Source organism: Mycteria americana, chromosome 9, assembly GCF_035582795.1.
Source record: "Mycteria americana isolate JAX WOST 10 ecotype Jacksonville Zoo and Gardens chromosome 9, USCA_MyAme_1.0, whole genome shotgun sequence".
Taxonomy (NCBI): domain Eukaryota; kingdom Metazoa; phylum Chordata; class Aves; order Ciconiiformes; family Ciconiidae; genus Mycteria; species Mycteria americana.
The window spans coordinates 16,395,641-16,411,489 of record NC_134373.1 but is presented as its reverse complement, the minus strand read 5'-3'; the positions used below and the strand labels follow the sequence as shown (position 1 = coordinate 16,411,489).

At 37.8% G+C, this 15,849-nt stretch overlaps 1 protein-coding gene across 6 annotated transcripts in view; it reads right to left on the bottom strand.

Moving 5' to 3' along the window:
* Positions 1 to 15,849, bottom strand: part of PDE1A (phosphodiesterase 1A) — a 236,041-nt gene that overhangs the window by 158,555 nt on the left and 61,637 nt on the right. For all 6 annotated transcript variants that reach the window (XM_075512640.1, XM_075512641.1, XM_075512639.1 and 3 more), the window contains one exon: positions 6,935 to 7,048. In XM_075512640.1, coding sequence (XP_075368755.1) covers positions 6,935 to 7,038 — 104 coding nt within the window. In that variant the 5' untranslated portion in view covers positions 7,039 to 7,048. The remainder of the gene's footprint in view (positions 1 to 6,934; positions 7,049 to 15,849) is intronic.

Below are 15,849 nucleotides of genomic sequence, written 5' to 3'. Positions count from 1 at the left end.
CAATTTTCTCTGTTATTTTAGTCACAACTGCTCAGTTTTCTCTATCTCCTTGTTAAAATTAAAGGATTGACTTTATATTAAGTTCTGACTGCCACTATAGCTCCTCTCTATGAGGTCTTATTTTAAAAATTCCATAAATTGCATTGGTGACCTCAAGTACTTCATGAAATTGTATGGGAAGGCAGTAAAGGAAAAAGAGAAAACCTCCCAAACATCTGCTGTCACCACAGAACAAGTAAAGTACTTCATCACTCTGCAGTTTGTGGGTCAAGCTTAGCCCATTTGGTCCTTGGTTGGTTGGTTGATTGATTTTGCTTCCTTTTGGGGCACTTTGGATGTTTTGTTTGTTTGTTGACAAAAAGAAAACCCGCATGTGAGATATGACAGTACAGTAGCACAGGAGGACTTGCTACCATACAGATGATCTTAAACTTTTTTTGCAGTCTTAGTTTTCTAAAGACTTCAGTAAACGGCAGCAGAAATAATTGCAACTATTTTGCTCTAGCCCTCCTCCAGAGATGATATCAGGAGTAAACCAGATCGGATGGCAAACGCAAACAAAATGGAACAGTGCTAAATGCTTAGTTCACTCCTAAATGATTATTTTGACACCTTACAGGAAAACTTCTGTCAGGCACAATTTTGATAAACCTGAGGTTATGTTTCTCTTTCAGATGTATGAAGTCAATGCCTATTTTTATTATAACTTCCACTGGTAACTATGTAATTTCGGTATTTAGGCATTTGCATTTTTCCAACTCTATATAATTAGCAAGACAAAAGGCTTTTTTTTGCCTATCCAGATATTTTGACTTCATTCTGTTGTGGAGATGGAGCAGAAACCAGGAGTTACATGTGGGAGGGCAGTATGAACTCTGAGTTTTTGACCAATAGCTCTGAGAAACTGCTAACCATTTTGTGGCAGGCTTCAATGTGTACCAGCTACACTGGAGAATGAGGGGTTTGAAAGAAACATTTATAATAATTGGTCAGTCCACAGGGCAAACAAGGGCCCCTGCACAAGCAGCTGGCAGGAGTTCAAAATAGGAGGAAAGTAATTATTTGTGTAGTGGATTATATGCAAGCTCTTTCCAGGAAGAGATCTGAATGGAACATTTATAAGTTAAATAGTCACAGAAAGCATCTTTTAGGAAATCTTAGAAATGTTTGATGTAGCATAAGTAGAGTCAGAAGTCTAAGCTAAACAAAAATACAGAGTATAGAAATTTGAGACTTCATTTAATTGCAGTTTAGCAGTCAGTTTCATGAAATGTTATCTTTAATTTCCTTTGCAGTGTTCTTAGATAAAATACTTAATTTTAATTGGAAGCGTATGTGAGGAGTGTATGTACATGTACATTTAAAGGTCTACAAGTAGGCGATTTTGATATTATATTTATTATTTAGGGACTGTGAGACCTGTGAAGACACACGGCTGCTGTTCTTAGTGATATCATAGGCAAATTATGGCTTGTGCACCACTCCTTCAATTTGCAATCATTTCTAGTAGAGCTTTCTATAAGCACAGCAATTCACCTACCCACAGTAAACTGGAGGATTAGCATTTACTCTAATCCATCAAAAGCACTGATATGTGCCAGAAATTGCAGTGAAAAATTAGTATGAACCAGAAAATTAATTCTGTGCCTCCTGTACATGATAATAATGGAAATACCTTTGTAACAGCAAAATAATATCATTATTCTAATGTGACTAGGTAAAAGCATTCTCTAAATTGCTAATGCTAAGTAGCTGAGTATGGCTAAAATATCTATAGTTATTGAAAATTCTAACATTTCTCATATTATAAATTTAATTAGATACATATTTTTAGGTTACAAAGTTATCATTATAAATTGTTTACCTTGACTACTCAGGCGCAGAAACAGACATTGGTTTCAAAATCAAAAGAAACTGTTCACCATTTATAATGAAACAATTCTTACTGTAATTATAGCACTAATGGGATACATATCAATCAACAGGTAAATCATTATATAATTTCTTCAATTTTCTGTTCAGAGCATTTCTGAAATCATATTTGACAAATAACAGCTTTAATTTTACTTAAATTCCCTTTAGAAATAGCTGTCATTTGAATTTTTTCAAGAGCTTAAGATTTTCCTTTAAAGAAAAGTTTTCACATTAGGAAAAAGTAAAAATAGGCAATATTACAAGTAAAAACTACTTTAACTGTATATCGATTTATTCCTAATGTAGTTAGGAGTAAATTACAATCTCTGTCTCGCCATTTTTTACCATAGTTATCCACCTGTAATTCTAGCTCTTCTCCTCTCCTATTTAGTACTCACAAATTTATAAACCTTTGTATCACAAAATGTTAAGTTTTGATAGTGATAATCTCTTCAGTTAACCTTTACTGAACTTTCATAGTTTAGGCAAACTGAGCATACAAAAAAGGACAAAAAGCAAACACAAATGCCAAATACAGTATAAACTAAATTGTGAACAAGGAACTTAGAAAAACAAAGGAAAGACCTCTTTGTCATATACAGTTCTGGAAACTGTTCTATAGCTCTTCCACCAGTACCCACGGGTCTGGTGAAGGAATGACTGGGTGAGGTTCCCTAAATAAAGTTACCCATTCTGGTCCCTTTTAGACCTAACAGGCTGCTAATCTGGATTCTATATGATGCCTTTTAAAGCATTCTTTCTTCTGATAATTCAGCAGGTGTGGAGGAAGCCATTGCTCTACTTTCCTTAACATCAAGCCAAGTTTCCTCAAATCAGTGACTAGGGCCCCTTTTTGCCTCTACAAAATGTGTACGCATGCAATGATAGGCATTTGTCTCTGCAGCACTGAAGGATCAACAAACTGGGTCTATGAGTCAGTCTCTTTTAGTGTCTAAAAGAGTTTAGACTCTCCTTTCTGCAGAAATGCTGTAGAAATTGGGCTTTATTATCTTGGATGTAGAGGAAAAGAAAGGGAACAAGGTAAGGAAACGAGCTTATGCTTTTCCTCAGATCCCTTTTGCCATCCAAGTTAGCACAACTTAGTTTTAGGACAGTGATGGCAATGACACATATTCTTTTTTTAAATCAGTAACAATTACGTAAAGTAGCCTATTCTAACTGCATGTGAACTCCAATCCCCCAACTCTTAGGACCTTGGATTTTAAGTTTTTCCATTCAGAGATTTTCTGGCTTCTTAGAGACAATTCTAGCAAATATGTATATCTATGAAAAGCAAGTTATTTTCTCACTAACTAATTCAAAGCTCAGAAATGGAACTCATTCCTAATACTAGGTTCAACAGTGGTGGCAATACAAGAAGCTACTTGCAAAGAAGATGCCTACTTGTAAAATAAGATAAGGTGGGGCGGGTCTGACTGTTCTGTGGGTGACATTGAGTGAAGTGGCAGACAGCCAACGTATACCATAAACAGACAGCGCACCATTTCACAGAATAATGAAGAACACAGAGTTAAGTCAAGTCTATCTGCAGATTAAGGAGAATACCAAACACTGTAAGGGCAGTAAGCATACAGAGCTCTGCTTTAAATCTGGTTATCTGGGTTCTGAATCAAAACGCTTTAAAGAAGCTGCTTCTCTTTCAGAGCTCACTGCCATGCTCTATCAGCATCTGAAGAGAAACTCTCCTAGGTAGCAAATCTTCTGGTCCTATTGACACCAGAATACATTTAAGCTGGAGACTTAGTTACTGCCTAAAGTAAGATTCCATCTGATAGAGAATGAAAGGCTAAGGGAGAAAAAGTGTAATCAGTGGCATTGAATGGTCTGAGAAGGAGTCCCCTGGACAGGCTGTGATGAGATGCCTTCTGAAGCAGAAGGTGTACAACACCCCCCTTCAGTCAGGCAGCTGGAATTCCAGCAGTGGCTTGAATGACTTTTGCTTTTACTCTTCTGCATAACAAAGCATTATAAAAGCCCCACTATTATACAAGTTAGTTAGTTGTCACTTGTTATTTGTTTTTGCTTTCTCCCTGAAGTACAAAACATTAGAAGCTCGCAGTCCGCATACTGAGAATGTCTTAATTCAAAGATCAGAAGCTCAAGGCAGAAATGTAAATGACTCATTTTCACAAGTAAGTCCTGTTTCAGTGAGCTTATGTTTTATAGACTCAGACATCAATAAACTCAGCACCAATGCTGATGAAGTTATTAATTTCAAATTAATCTCTTCTCTGCCAGAGAATCTCCTTCTTTGTCGCACTGTTGCAATTGCAATATAAAGAAAAATAGAGTTGGATTTTGACTTGCCATGCAGAAGGCAGAGCTTGGCTGTAGGGCCACATGGACCTGGTGAAAGTTAGGTATGGTTTTAGTTTTGTTCAAAACATCCAAGCTTTTATCGCAGCACTTAAGGAGAGCATTAGGTTAGGAACGTCTATGCAAGCCTAGAGAGTAGAAAACCCATAGAAATGCCCTTTCATTCAAGCTTCTACAATACCCAGCTTTTCTCATTGGGCATTCAAATAAGGATTTTCATTTATCCTTAAGCGTATTCAGCTTAACTATCTTATAGAATAGCCTGCATTTACAAAAATAAAAAAAACCCAAACCAACAAACCAACAGCAAAAACACCCTAAGACATATGAGGTTAAATGTATATGGAATTCTGCAGCCAAATCCATAATTAAATGGCTATTATGTGAAAAGCTGAAATGCTAAAAGAAAATAAAAGCTTATTTTAAGTAAGAACCTATTATGTAGCTTTTAAACACTACCCAGATAGTTACCTAAATGAAATCCAATGTTCTTTCAGAAATAATGACCTGCTTGCAAGAAGATAATCAGCACTTTCGACTGGCAAAATACAGTAAAACCGTGTCGAAATCACATGTATAGATTGGTGAAAACTCTGTAGGCCTGTGAACTTTATGAGCAAGAATAGACTCAGCTTCATAACCATGTCTTGACTTCAACGTAGATATACTACCGTACACTCCTTTAAAAACTCAGTAATTTGCTTCACACATACTAGTTTCATTAACAGTTCCCCTCTCTAAGATGAAACAATTCTCCTGACTGACAATTTATAAAAGAATTCTTCCCAAGTCAGATTATCTGTGGCAGTCCCACTTATTGGTCCCTCTCCCCTACCACATACAAACATACTTCTACTTTGATATCCGTGCATCAGTAGAATGAATCCTTTTCCTTAAAGACTGATACATATACTACAAACTGAGCACAGAGATCTGCTCTGAAAAATTCAAGTCTTTGAAATTTCCCCATACAATATTCATAATATTGACTAGTCAGTGATTTCCAATTGACTAGCAAATAATTAAAATTAAGTCATCTGGAAGTCTGAAAAACAGTCAGCTGAGCACATATCTAATAATATAACCTGTTTCTTTTAAATACAAGCATTTTAGTGCTATCTTGTCCTGCAGTCACAACAGTCATGAGGTTGGCACCAACCTGCGAAAGATGCATGGTTTTCAAATGCTTAAGCTCCATTTGATTTTGATAGACCACAAACTCCAACTATTGTTTTAACTACTCCTAAAGAAGCATTAACCTTATTTACTGGACCTGTTGTACTGAGTGTCACTAATGTTTAGTTATTTACACTAGTTTGTCTAATGGAATGATTCCAGAGGCAGCTGAAAGGAAATGTTTCATCCCAAGAGCCTAGCAGTAACAGAGAACTTACGGAAAGAACAAAAGCAGCAGCTTAAACCCTACACAAATAGAAGTCTGCACAAACTGATGGAGGTCTCTAGTAGTAGAAACTCAGAGGCAAGATGTGTGGCATCAGGAAATGATCAAAATATTTGCTTTGGGGTTTCTAGGGGCAAAATGGTTCCCAAAGTACATAATCTTAAACAGAGTGATGATAGGATTCAGAGCAAAGATTCAAAAGCATATCACAGAGAAGTTCTGATAAATCCCTGGCCACAACTGAAAAGTGACTTTCCAATGAAGCAAACCAACTTTCTCTTGAAAGAAAGCAGATGGTAGAAACTCCTTTTCCCACAGCCAGCTTGAATCTCTACCCAATGTAGAGGGGAAACAGGCAGTGCCATAGCCAATGCATCTAATAGTCTTAGCACTGTAAGTAACCCGTTTTCCTTCAAAAGCTGAGGCACTATATAGCATTTGTGGAATACCTTTAGAAACCTAGTATTTCAAATGTTTCCAGAAAAAATAATAGTGCCATTTCCTTGCTTCCAAAGCAAAAAATGTAACATGTATTTATTTGTAGCATGCTGACATCAGCTTTCAGAGCAAAAACCAGACAAATACTTAAAAGGAGGCGTTGAAGTTTAAGGGTTTTAGAACACACTAGTTTGATGGATTTTCTCTCTGACAGGTTGCAGATGTTTATTTACTGATCATTTGCACCAAAAGTCTACACTGAAAACTGCATTTGAGAAGAGTAAATTAGACGCAGCAGGCGCATAGTAGCCCCTTCAAATAGTCCTTCAATCAGTTTTTAGCATTATTGAGCACCAAAATAATGGACAAAAAAGCAGAGACATAGCATCCTCCTAACAGCTAAGCACCTTTTAATATAGACTTCTTTATCTGCACTCTCAAAAGGCAAAGTATTGATACCTCCTATGGAACTGCAATAATATACTTACCTATATATACTGACAGGAATGATGAAACAGCTCCAGCAATGCTGATTCTGAAGATAATATTTACAAAATCATATCAGAGCTACGGAAGTGTTAACCTGAAAGGACTTACCTGCATTTCAATTTAGAGAATAACTCTCTCTAGTTATATATCTTTTAAATGAGGTGACTGAACCTTATACAGAGTCTGACAGCCTAAGTACCATCATCTATGACAACGATGTACTGTATTATGAGAGCAAATACTATTCACAGCTTAGAGATAACTCTCCCATTTGCTAATTAGTCATTTTAACAAACAGATGAAAACGATCTTTCCCAGGGAACAGAACAAAAGCCAAGGAGAGAAGCTACTCACATTCCTTTGAGCCGTTGCCACATTTTCTCTGCGTGTCCTCCTATTTGATACTTTATAGAGGTGCTTTCCAGTTCCCGAGTTGTTTCCGTTGCTCGAGCCCCCATCGTTACTGTCCTACAGCGATACAGTTACAGTCAGGCTCAGCAGCAAGTAAAAGCATTCTTTAGTCCACTACAAATGTCAGAAGATCCACGCATGTTAGACAGTAGCTGCTGTCATATCAAAACACATCAGAATTACAACAGCTGAGGGACAATCCTGCCTGAATCGCTATTAACTTTGATAGACAAATCCACTCTTCCCCCCCCTCCCCGAAGCACAGAGCAAGTACACACAGCTCCTCTGACCTCACGAGTCTAATCCATACGGGTGAGCCAGCTACTATACTACTGACTGCTCAAGCTCCTTTCTCATGCACTTCTTCTGCTGTAGGAATATGCACAGAAGCACAAAAGATTCCTTAAAATGGACTATAATTCATTGCCATGCAGGATAAATGTGAATGGCTTTAACAATCCAGAAGGAAAGAAAGGCTGGTTTCTGCTCTGCAGGTTGGAGAAACAGGCTGCAATAGGAAAGCAGATGGTAGAAGCCAGTATCAGCCACATCACCCTACAAAAAGAGTGCATGTTCAAATGCCAGAGCTTTCCTCTCCTTAGTTGATCCTGAATTGATTCTTAATGAATAAATATCTACCAGCCTCTCAATAAAAATGTGACTGTACAAATGCTAAGTCGGTAGTGAAGACACGTATAAATCCCTGCAGAAGAGAAATCAGAGAGCTCTACAGGTTGTTATTGAAGGAATATGCTGTAATGATGACTATTCACCTTCTCCTAGCAACTCCACACAGTAGGTAACTGTCAATTTAACTGGTGGAAAATGCAGCAGCTGCACGACAGCCCGCTCAGCGAAACCTTCGGGACAGCAGCATGCGTGTGTCAAAATCTGATGCTGAACTGTGTGTGTCTGCCAGCAAAAAACAATTAAGTGCATGCAAACAGCAAAAGGATTGAGGACTAAACAGTATGCCAGCTGTGCAGCAGATTGCCAGCTCTGCCTTTCAAGTGCAAACCTAAGAACCTAGTTGTACAGCCAAAGCTGGGTTTTGGAGAGGGCAAAGGAGAGGATTTCCTTGCTGCTTGCTCAGACACAGACTTGGGTTTGCACAGGAGCTCCTGTACTCTGCAAATAGCACCTGTCTTGTTTGGTGAGTCAGTAACAATCTTCATTTCTGAAGCAGCAGCCGAATAATCAAATATACCACAGACTTATCTCAGTGATCATGTTTGTTTCAATCAGAGTAAGAGCTGTGCAAGAAGCCAGGCAAGAGGGGTGTGCCAAGTAGGAGTAAATATGTCTGAGCTTTGCCAGCTACTGGTGTCACTGCCAGCCAGGAAAAGGGGCTTTGGGTCCACGACAGAACAGTGAGGACGAGCATCCTCGGATGCTGACTGGAAGGAGCCTAAGGGTAGGAGATGCACACCTCAGTGTGGCTTTAACTAGACAGCTTTATCTGTGTTCAATTTTACAAAGATGTGAGATGATGAGAGGTTCCCATCTGATGCAATTGGCAGAAATGGATAATATCATTAAGTACTCAGGATCTCACAGAAAAATAAAAAAGAGGCTCACTGCTTTGAAATAATCCTAACACTTCAGAATTTCCTAATCAATTTTCTTTCTCTAGGATACCTTTTATGCACATTATATATTTAAAATATACCCTATGAGAGTTATAAACCAGTTTGAGATGCGTCTTTTACATACTGGTTTCAGGTGGATAATTAAATAGCACCTTTAATTTACTTCTACGGATTTAACACATACACAATTTTAAACTGTTATTAATTCACAGACTTTCACAGAATTATTCCTGACTCAGACATGTAAGAGTCAGTCCCATAAAATTCACTAGCAATATCTGAAAACAGTCCCTGGGTGAGTGACATCTTTTACAATTTTCAAACAGCATCATACGACAACAGTGAAGAGATACAAACAGCTGTTTTTTCAAAAACTGCAAAGCATTTATTTGCTTAAAGGCAGCAGTAGTATCTTTGAAACTTCACTGAGGAACTACTTAAAAACTTCCAAACTTTCCGCTCCTGTTATGCATGGAGTCCAACTAAAGTTTGTAAGAAAGACTATAAATATCCTTCCATGGAATAACTAATGAGAACCTCTCACACTAATCTGGGTTCTTCCCTGCCTTTTAACTGCCAGACATCTGAAGAAACGCAAAGAAATTAAGTATTTATAGAAACCACATAAACCTCCCGGGACAGAGGGGAATTTTAAGGGCCTATTTTTTCTCATAGAGTGTTCCCGGCTCTTGTTGTCCAATTCTACAATGAAAAAATAGTGGTGTTTGTAAGCTGTTCTCTCTCCCTCGCAAGGAAATAAGTAGTTGGAAATATATTGCTTTGATTTACTGGAGAAAAGTATTATGAGCAGGTAATATCCTTCAGGAAGGGAGGAAGAAACAAACTGCCCAAATAATATCACTGCAAACGGAGATACACCTGCTAACGTCACCAGAACTCCACGAAGGAAAATTGTAAAAACTTTGCTTCCTGCAGGACCTTACCACTGTAACAACAGAAATTCCCACAGCGAAAGCACCTGGCATGGCTTAAGCAAAGGACAGACAAAGCAGCCACCTCCCCAAAGGTTTATCCTGAGGATCGATACCGCAAACGATCAGAGATGACACTGAAGGGTGAAATTGTGTCTCTGAAAATGAAAGAAACAGCAGGAAACACATAAGAACGGATAGATAAGGCATTAGAAAATCAAGGAAGTAGCTAGAGCGAGTGTCCTGTATGTCCCTAAGGAGAGAGAAACAACACATTTAAAACAAACAAACAAACAAACAACTTTTAGGTATGCTGTTATCTTGGAAACATGAGCAAAGAAATCCTTATGGAGACATGGGGAAAGGAAGGACCTTTCCTCCCTTTAGCTTCTGTGAATAATGCTCAGAGAATGAAGCAGCCGAGCCTGCACCCCTCCTCCCGCCCAGAGGAAGGCAGGCACAGAGGCTGAGAACGACAGAGCCAAAGCAGTGCCAACACCCCTCTGGCTCCAAGAGGTGAAAGGGGCAGAAAGGACAGGAGAGTGCTGCTGGAATATAGGACAACCGTACATTACAGCCCATACGTAGCAACAAGGGGATCAGAAGAGGAACTACGGACAACCTGACTTGCTCAGAAATACACATCTGTGCCCCTGCAGTACAAAGTGGTCTAAAGAAGATCCAGAATACTAAACAATGAGCGGCTACTTTAGGAAGCCAAACCAACCAGAGAGAGAGCACCTGAAATGATAAGTTATCTTAAATAGTTCTTCTCTTTCCACTTCCTGTTCTTGTTCTGGTTTTCTGTTCTTGCCCTAGCTAACCTGGTGCTTGGGCTACAGTTCCAGCAAGCTGTTGTTACAGTCCAACCTCCTCCTATAAAAATATAATCTTTTTTGCCCTTTGCCCACAGCTTTTTCTTTTATTTTAAATTTCAGCTTAAAATTTCCGTACTAAAGTGAACACTAAAGGAAAGCCTCTATTAGTCAATATGGAGATATATTAAAACAGGAATAATTAACTTTTTCACCCTTAATTATGGCAAAATAAAACTGTTCCAGTGCCACTTAATCCTCAGGTAGGAAGCTACACTTAATGATAATGTATCCTAAGCTCTTTTTCTTTCATCTAAAAATACTTCACTTTGGTAGTAATATCAATGCGAAGAAATAATTTTAAAATACACCCAATACTCAAGAAATCAGGTTGGCTTTTCAATATTGAGTACCGAGGCCTTTACAGTTATGCCAAAATCACACAGTTACAATGAAAACAACTTACCTTAAAATTGGGAAAATCCTGCAGCTAGCCCAGTTAGCTATGGAAACAGGAAAGGGATTGTGCAGGTTTTGATGAAGAGAATTAGAGCTTTATTTTAAATAAATTCACTGCTCCTGAAGGGAAATTAAATATGCTTCTGTGTTTGAAATTATCTTCAAAACATCTAACTCATGACAAATGGAGAATAAGGAAGTATCAAGAGGCCTGCAGGGTGACTTGTCAGCCTAATACTCATCCCTCCAAACCTGACAACACAAACTTCCCTGTGGTGGAACTGCAGGAGAACCACGAACCAATTAAGAAATTTGAAAACAAACAAACAAAAAAACCAACAACAACCAAAAAACAAAATGCCAAACAAACCCTTAAAAAGATAAGATACATTTGTTGTAAGTGGTGACAGCATGTATTAGATCTCTATGCTGACTGTCCTGGCCCTGATCTAGCAAGCACTAATACACAATTTTAAGCAGGTAAAGCATCGCATTTATTTGCTGGGTAAGACAGAGTTCAACGCTATTGTAAATAACAGAGTTAAATCACTGAAGAACTGCCTGCCAGTGGACTCCAGTGGTACACGGTACTTTGTGAACAGAACCTAAGGTAGGACAGAGATCCCATCACTCAAATTCTGCCCTTGCAGAAAAGGAATGGTTTGCTAGACAGTGTTCTCCATGTCTCCTTCTGCCGTCCCCATTGCCTATTACACTATTACATTTGCATTTGTGATGTGCAATCCCCTTCTTCACAAGCAGAGTTTCCAGCTTGCTTGCAATGCCCAAATGTGTGAATTATTGATTAATAAGAAGCGCAGCAGAGGAAAAAGGAATATTTGGTCTTATTAAAGTTCATGGACTTTATTTAAACACATAGGCCTCCAGCAATCTGGCAATGGCAAAATGTTGATGTTACAGTTATCTTGGATTTTCAGATTCTCCATAGAATATATTAATAAAATTAGTAGCGTTACATAATTGAGGAACAGCAACTTTAAAGATTTACACATATGGTCTACACAGTGCATTGGCATTGACTTAATTAAGTTGGTAAAAGAGTGGGGATTGATATATTAACAGTGGTTAGATGATCTAAATAAGGAGACCCAACCAGAAACATTTTCCCTTTAATTCATTTTTTTTTATTTTAGTATTTTCTGCTACATCTGATTACTGTATTTGAGGCTTCTTCATATAATCACTAAAGTATGTATATTAATTCACGTGTCCTGCAAGTACCAAGCTTTAAGTATAGCAGGGAGAAAAAATATCTTCTATTTGTTTGCTATATGCATGGCATATCATATTAGAAATGAACGTAGAGTCAGATTTATTGAAGCTTTTAGGCAATTAAAAATGAAAAAAAATACCCATGAAAGCTTGCAAGTAAATTAGCTGATAAACCTCAGGGCACAAATAGACATATATTTGCAAGCCTAGTTATGACATATTAAGACCTTGTCACATTTTATTGTTCAATACTGCCCCTTACTAGAGGTCACCAGCTCCAAAAGTCTGTCACTGTGTGTGTGAGTGTTCACAGACCAGTTCAGTGCCAAGTAAACTTGGGCTGATTAAAGCAGATGTCTTAAATCTGCCCTAATGTTGTCTAGGACCTCACTGCAGTCAATAGAATTCAGATGTCCAGGTGCCTCAGGTAGGCACACCTATTTTTAAGTCTACTTTGAATATGATCTTTCACTCAATTTAATTTAAGGAATCATTCATTTACTTCAGTGAACCAAACAACCTGAAAAATTCTGGGAGATGGAGAGATGGCAAAAAAAGAATAATTGCAGAGATGAGGAATGCATGAGAGGCATGCTACAGATAATCCAAACAGAAAGAACCGCAGGGAAAAACTTGCTACTGCGTCATCATTAGCAAGACAGAAAAAGATAAAAAGACGACTATTTTTGAGCAGCTGGACTTGGAAAGAGGCCTTGGAAGCAGAGTTTGAAAAGTGTTGAAAACAAAGACAGACAGCTGTCAATCAAGAAGAAATCAAAAGTTCAGCAGAAAGTGTGTTGCATGTCAGTGAATGAAATGAAGCAGGACAGTTGTTCAAGGCAGGGTGATAAAAGGATCATCTTGACCTGCTTTGTAAGATAGATGCTCAGTTGGCAGTTGCATGCTACATCTTTCTCCAGGTATGTGGCCAGCAGAAATTTAAGCTGGTAATTTAAGCTGAAAGATAAGTGTTTCATGCACAGGAAACAAACTGGATGTTGAGTGAAGAAAAAATGGAGAGTACGGAATAGTTCTGAGGTTTTCTTTAGTCTTACTTCCCATTTTTAGTGACTCTGTGATAACTTTTCAGTACTTAATTGTAATACTTCAGAAAGAAAATGAGAGGCTGTTACCTTTGAACAAGGTTACCTTGTTCAAAACATGACTATAGAGAACCACTGAAAACCAGATTAAAGTTTCTGAAAACGGCAACTTCAGCAATTGCATGTAGCTCATACAGTGTCATTGGCAATTAGCACAACCTAAGAAAATAGAGGTTACAGGTTTTTAAGGTTTGGTGGCTTTTAACTTCTTTATTTAGGATGAGTTGGCAAACCGGTTTTGAAAAGCATCGGCTGAAGTTGAGGAGGAACATTCATGAAACAAACACTAACTTTCTGGAACTCCTTAGGAAGCAGTTTGGCTACAATACTAATATGCTGATTTTTGCAAAGACAGGAAACCATTCCAGAAGTGGCAGCAGTGCTGAAATTGCCACAGAGAATCACAAGGATAACAGTGTACTTCATAACAACATGAGATTGTTACCTTTCAATGTCAAAAAGGGCAAGACTGCCCCTATAGTGTAGAATAAACTGTTGTAGAATAAATATAAATGTTCCAGGTTAGTTGTGCTCCTTTTATCAGAGGCCACTGCCTGTTTTATCACATTTCATATGTTTTCAATCTCTTCTTTAGGAGTTTTTATGAAGCCATTATAATTTTGACAATCATGCATAGAAGTAATGGTAAGGTAAAAGTCATTTGAACACAAAAGCTATGGTTGACCGTGAAAAATTGTAACTGCCAAGTTACTGGTATGAGCATAGAATTAGAGAAAGAGAGAGAAAATACACAATACAAGGCAAAAAGAATTAGGAAATCTGGATTTGGCAAAGCATTTGCCAGTTTATCCCACTGAACTACAGCAGATGTAAAGAAAATAACTAGTCCATGGTGGCAAGATGTGTGTAGACAAAGACAAAATGGGATAAAGTTGTTTCAGCTAATTATTGTCTAAAACAGGTTATTTCGAGCATTCATTCTGAGCTACTCAACAAAGAAAACAAGAAAATCATTCCCTTTTGCTATACGTTACTTACACAAAGACCATAGCAACAAGAAAATGTTTCTTGATATTTATAAAAGACTATAACGGAACAGATGCCAGCAGGAAAAAAAAAAAAAGCCTCTTCATCTCAAACTAAAGATGTAAATTAGGGAATCTACCCTTACCATAGCTGTTTTTACTGTAAACCAGCTTTCCACTAGTAGCTGACCCCGAACAGGTGGAATCAATTCATTACACCCCACATAGCAGTCCCTTCCAAACCTGAACTACAAAGCTGAGCTTTTTAGGACCAAAGGGCAAAGGCACCCCCTTTGAGACACAAGACCGTCTGCATCATAACCCCAAGCATCTCCTGTAAATTTGGTGCAGTTCTGGATTATATACAATATTGCATGTGATACCTTGAAAGCAGATTACATCAGTGCTTTCAAACTATCAAGGTCTTAATTCATGTATGCTTTTGCTTTAAAGAAAAATAAGATGATCATGACCTCCTCAATCCAGGTTATAAAACATTGAAGGAAAAATCTACTTAGTAATGGGAGCATATTGCACCTATGAAATAGCCACTTGATCAAGAGAGGAAAGCAACAAAAATAACTAAAAACATAACCTGATTATTTTCATTTGTAAATGTCCTAAATGCACAGTTACTTTCTTGCAGATATTACCTGGACCCACCTTGGCTCCGACTTAAGGGGGGGGAAGAACGTAAAAGGAATCTGATTCTCTATATTTTATTGAATGTGGAGACAGTCACAACTATTGTGTTGCTGTTTAAGTTTATAGATTATGCTCCAACAATCAGAAGAAAGCACAAAACAAAGATGAGGGTTTTTTCAAGCCTATCGTCTTACACTGTGGGTGCCTGTATCAGTCCCATAGAGTCAGCTAAAATTTGCATTTGAAAAATCAGAATCATTCAGAAGGCGTGTACAGAAAGCTAAAACATGATTATCTAAACTGTAGAGGATTTGAGGTTTGGGTTATCAGAAAATGGCTTTCCCCTCAAAAAATAAGCAGTTTCTTATATAATATATATATATTATATAAGATATATATACTACTATACTATACTTTTTTTTTTATTATATACTACTTTCTACTACTTTCTTTCCTACTTTACACTATACTACTTTCTTTCCTACTTTACACATTCTGGGGAAAGACTAGCATCTGTAAGTAAAAGCATTCTAACCTGGGTTGTCAGGTTTCACTTGGGACCTTTCCTACCAGTGAGAGGAGAAAGCCCCAATCCCACACCAAATCTCTTTTGTCCTTAGAGAAAACATGAGAAAAAGGGCATTCAGTAGTGGTTGACTGGCAGGTAAAACAACAGGGAAAGCAGAGGATAAGAATCAACAAAACAAATAGTTAACAGGAAAATTTGTATTTTCACTTCATAACATCCCTGATAACTACTTTAATTTATATAAGTGTTAATGAGTGACAGAACAGAACTAAAATTCTCCAGGAAAGTAATTCTGCACCTATTGTGGTACTAAATGCAGAACTTGACATCATGGTGCAATGGTGAAGACCAAAAATATAAATTATTTCCAAAAGAACTAGATAAGATATTAACCACAAGTCCAACAATGGCTGTTAAACAAAATGGTTCACATGAAACCTCCAGCTCAGGATGTGAAAAAACTGTGGGATGTTACAAGGTAAAAATGCTTATTAGAGAAGGATCACTCTACCTATTCTTTGTCATATTCCTTTCCTAAGTCTTTTCTGCTGCCCATCACTGGGAACA